The following is a 9,713-nucleotide window of genomic DNA, read 5'->3' on the forward strand; positions in this document are numbered from 1 at the left end:
AACAGTGCTCAATTTTTAATATTGAGAATAGAAGAATTTATAAAGTATGTTTTCACTCTCTCTTCCTACACACCCAATATACATTTGCTGAGTTCTGAGTTATTATTTTTCTCTTCATCCCCTATATATTATAAAACTAAGAGTCCCATTTTTTTCAGAGGTTATATTAATACGGTGTTGGACTGGCTTCATTGTCAGCTCAGGACCTCAGAGATGGGAATGGATTTATGTGTGATAGCAATGACTGACTAAGAATACACCTTGGCCTATTTTACAACTAATACTGTCTCCTTCTCCACCTCTAGAATTATAGCTGGGAATTTTGGAGTAGATAAGTTTAATGGACATTTTGGTGTCAAAACTCAAAATTACGTTAATATACTAAGCAGAAATATTTCAGGTAAGATGAATATCAGAAAACGTGGAAATCTCTAGTATTACAGGTTTTTCAAATGAGCTTCTGGCTGTGAATTGCTAGACATATGTATCAATCAGGAAAGCCTGAAGAACAACATGGATTATTGAAATTTGTAGGTGTAGGTTCATGTCTTCTCTTTGCTCCACATTTGATTCAGGAAAATTTATTTCATTATAGTGCAGACCCTGTGATGCAGTGCTTATATAAGTCTCACACTATTTCTCTAAAATCAACCTGAGGAGTTGAGAAGAAAGAAAATCACAGCCCTGTCAGATGTTCATGGGAAAAAGGGTTCCATGGTCAATCTTGAGAAACACTGAATTATTTATCCCCTCTTGGGGAGAAACAATGCAGCTGATCACAACTGCAATTACTCTGGCAAAAGACCTCCATAAACCTCCATATTGCATAAAGATAACACTTTCTCAGTTTTAGTCTATTTCAGCTCCATGCTACGTTCAACACAAAAAATCACACCTTCCTTCTCCCTCGTCTCTTTCCTATCCCAATCAGCCTTTTAAAATGTGTCTTCCCTGTTTTACTTTCTCTTTTGTTTACTAAATAAATGCATGTTATTTAGACTGTTTAAACATTATATAAATAGATTGAATATTAAGAAAGTTCACTGTTACTTTATCCCTTAGAGAAACATACTGATAATACTTTTGCATATATTCGTACATATACTGTATGCTTCTTCCTCTCCTCCTTCTAGTATCTTAAACAAAAATGGAATGATAATATGTGTTTGGTTTGCAATGTGCTTCTTTCATGTGACAGTAATATCAAGGACACTTCTTGTCAGTACATAAAGACCTAGCACCAGTATTTTAACAACTATATAGTATTCCATTGTTTGGGTAAGTGTCCAACTAACCAAGCCCATTCATGGACAGTCCTCTAGTGGTGCTTTCCACTTCAAAAACCACTTCTGCTATCAATTTTTGCTAAATCATAGCTTGGAGCCATTGGGAGAAGTTCTCCATGAAGAAAACTTCATGGAGAAGTTCTCCTAAGAGAACTTAGGCTCCCATCTAAAAGGCAGCATTCTCACAGTCGTTTCTTAGGCTTGTGGTAACTCTACTCAGTTTTATTTTTTTTATTTAACATTTTACTTTTTATTTTAGGTTCAGGAGTACATATGTAGGTTTTTTTTATACAGGCAGACAAGTTACTCGGGGGTTTGGTTTGGTGTACAGATTACTTCATCACCTCAGTACTAAGCATAGTACCCAACCTTTTTTTTTTTTTTTTTCTGAATCTCTTTCTTCTCTCACCCTCCACCTTCAAGTAGACCTCAGTGTCTGTTGGTCCCCTCTTTTTGTCCATGTGTCCTCATTATTTAGATCTAGCAATTCCACTATTGAGTATTTAACCAAAGAAATATAAGTTATTCTATCATAAAGACACATGAATGCATATGTTCATTGCAGTACTATTCACAATAGCAAAGATGTGGAATCAGTTTTATTGTCCATCAATGGTGGACCGAATAAATAAAATGTGGTTCATGTACAGTATGGAATACTATGAAAACATAAAAAGGAATGAGATCTACTCAGCTTTATCTGTTAAAGAGAGCCTATCTACTTTCTGGTTTTCTAGAATGTTGTCATAATTTCTGATCTGATTATGGCACCTTTTTTATTTATAGCACTGAAATGGAGTTATTCAATTTAATTATTCTGTACTGTCATTTCCATAAGATCTTAAGAAGGAGATGTATGCCATTTTGAATTACAAGATCCACTGACATTTTAAACTGATTAGTGTTGCATATAGCCACTGTCAACGTTGCGCTGGATTATTGCAGTAACCTCCTAATGAATCCCCCTCCTTCTCTGTCTTTTCTCCTTTACAGAGTGACCAGATTTCATTTTAACAATAAATTGCTTCTCAAAAACCCTCATTGGACTTTCAACACATTCAGATTAAAATCCAAGGTTCTTATAATTGTCTACAGAGTTCTATATGATGTGGTCACCCATTATCTCTCTGACCCTACTCCTTTCTTTATTCATTTTACTCCAGCCATACTTGTCTCCTTTCTGCTCCTGAAACATGGTAGGCATGGTTCCACCTCAAGCCTCTGTACTTCTTTCTGATCGCCTGGAACACTCTTTTCTGATGTAGGTGCATGACTTACTATGTCACTTCCTTCAGATCTCGGCTCAAATGTCAACTTATTAAACAGACTTTCACTAACCACTTTATTTAAAATTTCATCCCCACCTGATTTTCTACCCCCATTCTCTTTCAACTGATTTATTTATTAACATTGATAACCGTCCTACAACCTATACACTTGTTGGTTTATCTGTTTATTGTCTCTCTCCTCAATGGACTGTAAGCCTTATGAGGACATGGCTTGCTTGTGTTGTTCTATGCAGCATTTCTATCTAGCAGCTAGAATAATGTGTGATATATGGTAAGCATTCAATAAACATTTGCTGAATGAGTAAAGAAGTGAAAATAGAAAAGCATTGATTTTTTAATGTATTAATCTCAAAACTGAACATTTTACTACTATTTTATTTTTCCTAACCTTTTTCAGTTGCTTCTTCTAGAATTTATCATTTTTACCATCATATATCATCTTCAAATAAATATAACCGTTTTCTGTTTTCTACTATTTATATCCAATATTTTCTACCTTTTCTAATTGCTGGATCTGGAAATTTATAACAACATTAAATGCTGGTTGTGATTTTAGGAGTCCTTGTTTTGTTTCTTACCTTCACAGGAGTTTCTCTGATGTTGAGGATTCCAGTTGAAGTTTGAAACACAAAACACACACACACAAACGCACACATATACACACTTACCATAGGCAGAAAATTTTTCCACATAGTTTACTAAGAATTTTACCAAAACAATAGAGGAGTTTTATTAAATCATTTATTATAACTTAGTGATATGAGCATGTGTGTCTTCTAATTTGATTTATTATAATACATTGAAATAATAGATTTCTCAATAGTGAAGACTCCTTGAATTCAAGGAACTAGCTTTACTTTTCCGTAGTATTTTGTGAACTAATGAATTTGATGGGCTAATTTGGTGAACTAACGGATTTGGTGAACTAATGGATTGCCTTCAGTGGTTTTAAAGGATAAGTTGCATTGATCTATATATCTATGTCAAATCAGTCCCTTTTATTTTTGGCAATTTTACTCAAATTTGTTGATATTTTGCTGGCCTGCTATAAAGAAGAGTAAATTATTTTCTCTTTATGCTCAGAAGCACCTCAAACTTAGATATTCCTTGACAATGTGAAATAATTTACTTATAAAATGATCAACTCTGTGTGTTTATTATCTGTTTATGTGCGTGATATTCTTGGATAAAAAAGATAGACGTTAAAAAACTAATATTCACATATCTAGAGTTAATGGTCTGATCTGGTTCCTTATTTTTTATTGGGAAGTTTAGTTATTTGTATTTTCTGATGATTTTTTTTCACTCAGATTTTACATTTACTTCTCTAATAAAGAAATCTGTGCTTATAATTATTTCTTCTCTCTCACTTCTAATAATTTGCATTTGTGCTTTTTTATTGTAATACTGTGGAAAGTAGTATCCTCCTCTGGACACCTCCTTTGCTTTTTGCAAGACTGGGAAAATTGGCAGAGGCCTACACTTGTGGTATTGAAGTGAGAACTTAAACAGGGGCTAGCAGAAGCTGCTGATGAGGTGATATTCCACTGCTGTGAGACTGTCAAGGATGCTGGTGCCAGTTGGGTGTTGGGAATACTGGATACATCTCAGAGTAGGAGAATAAATGGTCCAGAAATGAAGCCCTGCTTTGTGAGCTAGGTCTGACTTTTCATTCTCCAAGAAGAAACCAGCAGTTGAGCAATTCAAAAGCCGAATTAGTGGACCAATGTGGACAGTATTAAAGAGTCCTAGGCGAAAAGCTGCCCTTTATGGCTTATCTGGGTGAAAAGCTGCCCTTTATGGCTTTTAGGTGGAGACTCAAAATCATTATAATTTTAGTATTAAAAGATATATTGTCGTCTCATGGTAAGGTCACAACATTTGTGTAGAATAAGCCTCTATCATTCTCTACCATTTTCTTCCCCATCCCAGCTTTTAAAAAATTTTCCTTATTTATTTATTTATTTATTTATTTATTTATTGAGACAGGTTCTCACTCTGTCATCCAGGATGGGGTGCAGTGGCATGATCTCTACTCACTGCAACTTTAACTTCCTGGGCTCAAGTCATCCTCCCACTTCAGCCTCCCAAGGAGCTGAAACTACAGGCCCGTACCACTACACCCAGCCAAGTTTTGTATTTTCTGTAGAGATGGGGTTTCACCATTTTCCCCATCCTGTTCTAGAACTCCTGGGCTCAAGCAATCTGCCTACCTTAGCATCCCAAAATGCTAGGATTACAGGCGTGAGCCACTGAAGCAGGCTTTCTCTCTTTTCATTGTTTTAAAGATCCTTCATATGCTTTTCTGTTCTACTTTTCCCTGAAAGGACAAGATTCCCAGTGTTTCATAGCACTCACCTTCCCAGAAGTGATAAATTGCATCCTGGGATACACAGCCAATTCTTCATGGGGTATGTTCTCCTGATGTCACAGAGGTACCTCAAATTCAGTAAGTCCCAAGTTAAACTGATCATCCTCTCTCCATACTATCTATGCCTATTTTCTTTATTTTTATTTGGTGTCAATATTCATTCATATTCAAGTCAGAGCCCGAGAGTCCACCTATTTTTTTTTTCCTCATCCTTCACTTGAAATACTGTTTGTTCCTTTTATTTCCCCTCATTGTTTTGAATAACCTTCTCCCTCTCCACACCTACCCCACTAAGTTCAGACTTTTGTGGTCTCCTTTCTTGGATTTTGTTCAGTGACATCTTATACATTGGATATAACTTAAACCAGGGTGCAATAGACCAGGGAAACCTACTAGGTCCAGCTAAGTATCTAAGGAAGGTACCTGTGTGTAATCCATCTCCAGGTACATTAGCCTGAATGGTGGGTACTCTCTTCCTTCAGTGTGGCAGCAATTTTATTGCTTGCCCTCATTTTCTTGTTCTTTGTTTCAGAACCTACTTGGTACTCTGACAACAAATCCAATTAACTCAGCCACAGTGGCTTAGAAAGAAAGGATCAAGATCAAGTAGATGTAAGATTGGCAAAGAGCACAGAGTTTGGTGACACACTGTTGGCAGGGGTGTGGTAAAGCAGGTGTGCATCCATTACTTGTAGGATGTTAAGGTGGTGAGAACTCTTTGGAAGGTGATTTAGCAATGGCTATTAATATAAAATGAACTTAGTCATTGAATCAGTAATTCCATTTCTAGGAATTATCCTGCAGATATATTTACGCTTGTACACAAAGATGTATACATTTAAGTAATCACTGCAGAATAGTTTACAGTAACAGAAAACCGGAACCAACATAAATGATCATCAAAGGTGTAATGAATAAGTCAAGTGTATTCCAATCACACAATAAAACAGCATGCAATAAAATTAAGTAGATAAGTATAAGAGAAAATCTCTAAGATTTTGTGATTAAAAAAGCACAGATACATACAGTATGTTATTATTTATATAAAAATTCCATACACACATACATGTGTTCTTATACATATATAGAGAAAATCTAAATGTGTATATACAAAAATTATACTGATGCTAATCTATGGGCTGGAAACTAGAGACCCTGGGATTTGAGGTTTACTTTTAACTGTATACTTTTTATACTGTATGGTTTTATTATCATGTGCTTGTATTAAAATTATTTTAAACTAACAAAAAACAAAACACAAATAAAGATCAAGTGGTAAGTCTTAATATATGTGGTTCAGTATATAAGAAATAGCTGCAGATATAAAATGATATACATCTATGCTTTCTCCTCACATGGGAAATAACATATACAAACAGATATACAAATATATTTTATATGTAAGTAGTTATAAGTACCTGTATATTTGTATAAATGAAAAATGGTTTGTTCAGTCAACTTTATAAAAACACCTAGCCATCCTAACTTACACCAAGTATATTTTCATAACGTATTCAAGATGTTGTTTAATCTTTTAACTTGTAAGCATAAGTTTCATTTTCAAAAAGAGATGTACAAAGCAATGTCTGCATAGCTAATGCTTCAGATTCAGCTTCTGTCTCAGAAAGTTTTGACTTTGATAAATACGTTCTCAGAAAGAAAAGTGAAAAAAGAAAGCATATGTTGAAGTATTAAGAACTTAAGTCTGCCACTTAATTGCTAAGATGATGAACACATTTTATTTATTTTTCTGCAACACATCACATACTGGATACAGAATTATCCATGTATACAGTAATAAAAAATCAGCAACACCTACTCTGAGCACAACTGCCACAACTGGCTTTTCACTGTAAATAACTACCTGAATTTAAAGAGATGTTTACCCCATATACCCCAAAAAATACCTCCTTGATTGCCCTACCACATACATAGACCAGAATTGATTAGTTCTGAAAATCTGTAGCATAGAAAAGCAGGCCATAATACAGCGGCTTTAAATAAGAACACGGAAGGCCTGAGGATAGTAAAGTTTTACTGAATAACCAAAATTGTTGATTAATAGTATGAACAACATTGTAAGATTTCTAACTAAGAGAACATATTTTTAAAGCATTTTACACATCAACAATATACAAACAATAGACATTCAGTTTCCAATATCCAAATGAATCACACTGCAGAATGGTGTGTACGACACTAGAATGGTGGCAATCTAGAACCTGAACTGCATTTTCTAATTAGAGTAAGGCTATAAATGATGTTCCTCAAAACAACCCCAAAGATGCTTTGTAGCACACATTTCCCCAAAACACCACACATCTAACATGTGCAAAAGATCTGAACACTATTGCAATATTGATAAAACTAATGTACTGAATAGTAGTGAAGACTGCATCAACCTAAAGAAGGAGGGTATGTGAATCACTGAAAGACAGAATACAATTAAGATTTAGCCAAAACTCTTTGAATGAGAAGGCAAAAATATACTGCTGTTGGGAAACGTGAATGAGAGATTTAAAGCCAAAGTTTTGACTGTCGAAAAGACCACTTGTGCTCTCTCACTCCCACTGGCTTGCTCCCGCTCTCTCTTTATCTGCCTAATACACGAAGCACACGTAAGTTGGACTGGTTCCACCTGGAAGACAAAAGCCACACAAAGTTAAAAGCACAAATGCAGCCTGAAGAAGGAAAGTTAGGCGGAACTGAAAGGTAAACCTGTGCACTTTGAGAACAAGGCGTTCATCCTTAACTCCAGAGGCCTGCGTAGTTCCCATGGAGGCCTGAAGGGAGAGGCCCCCCAGCCACAAAGAGCTTCATCTCGGGCCAGTTGTAGCAGTGGGTGTAGAGCGCATTGGGGAACTCTTCCATGCCACCAAAGTAGTTCACCCAGACGTCATCCTGGTTGAGCCAGCCTCTGCCACAGGCAAGCTTGAGCTTCCTCCCTGCGGGCCCCGGCGTAGAGTCCAGACTGGCAGAGGCTCTCTCCTCCAGGAACTTCTGGGCCCGGATGTCATAGAAGAGCAGGGAGCCATGGCCGGTGCCCACAGTGATGATGTGCTGGTAGAAGCTCAGAGACCGCACGCCTGTGCCACCTTCTCGAGAGCACAGGGGCCGGATGTTCTGCTGGCGCTGGCGCGGATCCAGGAAGGAGACGTGGGACTGGGAGCCCACAGCGTAGAGGGACAACTCATCGCAGTAGGTCAGGCACACATTCTCTCGGCAGTAGGGCAGCCTGATGGACAGGAGCCTGGATAGTGTGCTCCTGGCTTTCCACAGGTGGAAGTAGCCGTCTAAGGACACCGCTCCCAGCTCCTGGTTCTTGCCGCTGAAGGCCAGGGCCCGCACCTTGCGGTTACTGGGGTTGGTGCTGGCCCTGGGTATGGCCTCCACATCCTTCGGACGGATGTGGGCATATACGGGGAGACCCACCTCGCTGTGCCAGGCAATGCTGCCATTGAACATGTCCGGGTCCATCCGCCACAGCGCCACAGTGCCGTCGCGGGAGCCGCTCACGGCTACGGTGTCACTCAGCCAGGCAACGGCGAAGATCCAGTCCTTGTGGCCATGGCGGTCGCCCAGGCACAGGGGGTCCAGGGTGGGCAGCTGGTAGATGGCCAGACTGTTGGGGTTTTCGCCGCCGGTGGCCAGAAGCGTCTTGGAGGGATTCAGCTCGATGGCATGGATGCCGCAGCCCTGTTGGGCCTGGGCCAGCCCGGCCTCCTTGTCCCGCATGAGGGGGATGCGCGTGATGTGGCCTGACTGCACGTCCACCACGAAGAGCGTGTTACACTTGGTGCCGCACACCACCTGCCTGGCGTTCAGCCACTGTGACGCGAACACCTTGTTGAGGGTGCCCAGGTCCAGCTGGCGCTCTGTCAGCAGCTCGGGCAGCCTCTGTACCGCGTAGCCCCGAAGCTCGCCCTCGAAGCCCTGGAGCCCGGCGGGGCCCCTCGCTCCTACCTCCCGGCCCTTCAGATAGTGCACCAGCCTGCGACGCGTCGCCGGCCGCTTCTGCTTCTTGGGTAGCAGAGGCCCCTCTCCGTCCGCCGCCGCTAAGCCCTGCGAGGACGAGCTCCCGGCGCCCGCCTCGACCGCGGGCGCTTTCCGTTTCCTGCTACCTGTTTGCTGCTGGGCCATGGTGGGCGGCGGGCGATCCGCGGCGGCGGCGGCGGCAGCGGCAGCGGCTGCGGCGGCGGCCCGGCGGCGGTGGCGGCGCGTGGCACCCGTGTTGGCCGTGGCGGCGGTGGTGGGGATGGCTGCGCTTCCGCGTCAGCCGAGAGCTCAGGATCTCTAAGACCAAGAAGCTGGTGCGATCGCGGGCTCCCAGACTTCAGTCTGAGGCTCGGCTGCGGCGGCGGCGGCAGCGGCGGACCTGGCCAGAGATGCGCGGCCTGACGTAGCAGAGCCCGGGCTAAGCGGGGCGGCAAGGGCGGCAGTGGCGGTGCAGACCTAGGCGAGAGCGGGAAGAGTGTCTGTCTGGATGGCTGCGGGAGCGAAGTCAGTGTGGGGGGAGGACGACGCTGGGGCCCGAGTGTGAAGGGCGGAGGCAGTGGGAGGAGCTGCTGGGCGGGCGTGGGGTGCCTGCCGGGTAGCGGAGGCCGCGCGGGGTGGAGGCTGGAAGGGGGCGGAGGGGAGAAGGGGGTAGCGGAGCTGCAGGGGCAGAGTCGCGGAGGGCCGGCACCCTAGGTCCTCAGTATCAGACACGCGTTGTTTTGCTACCCTCTGGACAACGGCTAACTACCCTTCTTAAAATCCCTACTTCAA

At 41.7% G+C, this 9,713-nt stretch overlaps 1 protein-coding gene across 2 annotated transcripts; it reads right to left on the minus strand.

Annotated features, from left to right (window-relative positions):
- Nucleotides 1–6,662: 6,662 nt before the first annotated feature.
- On the minus strand, nt 6,663–9,454 carry DCAF12L2 (DDB1 and CUL4 associated factor 12-like 2). 2 transcript variants are annotated; one of them, XM_015128157.3, is made up of 2 exons: nt 7,665–9,454; nt 6,663–7,584 (listed from the first exon to the last, which is right to left on the minus strand). In XM_015128157.3, the coding sequence occupies exon 1, from the start codon at nt 9,084–9,086 to the stop codon at nt 7,695–7,697; it is 1,392 nt and encodes a 463-aa protein (XP_014983643.1). In that variant the 5' UTR covers nt 9,087–9,454; the 3' UTR covers nt 6,663–7,584; nt 7,665–7,694.
- Nucleotides 9,455–9,713: the final 259 nt, after the last annotated feature.

This window comes from Macaca mulatta, chromosome X, assembly GCF_049350105.2.
Source record: "Macaca mulatta isolate MMU2019108-1 chromosome X, T2T-MMU8v2.0, whole genome shotgun sequence".
Classification (NCBI taxonomy): Eukaryota; Metazoa; Chordata; class Mammalia; order Primates; family Cercopithecidae; genus Macaca; species Macaca mulatta.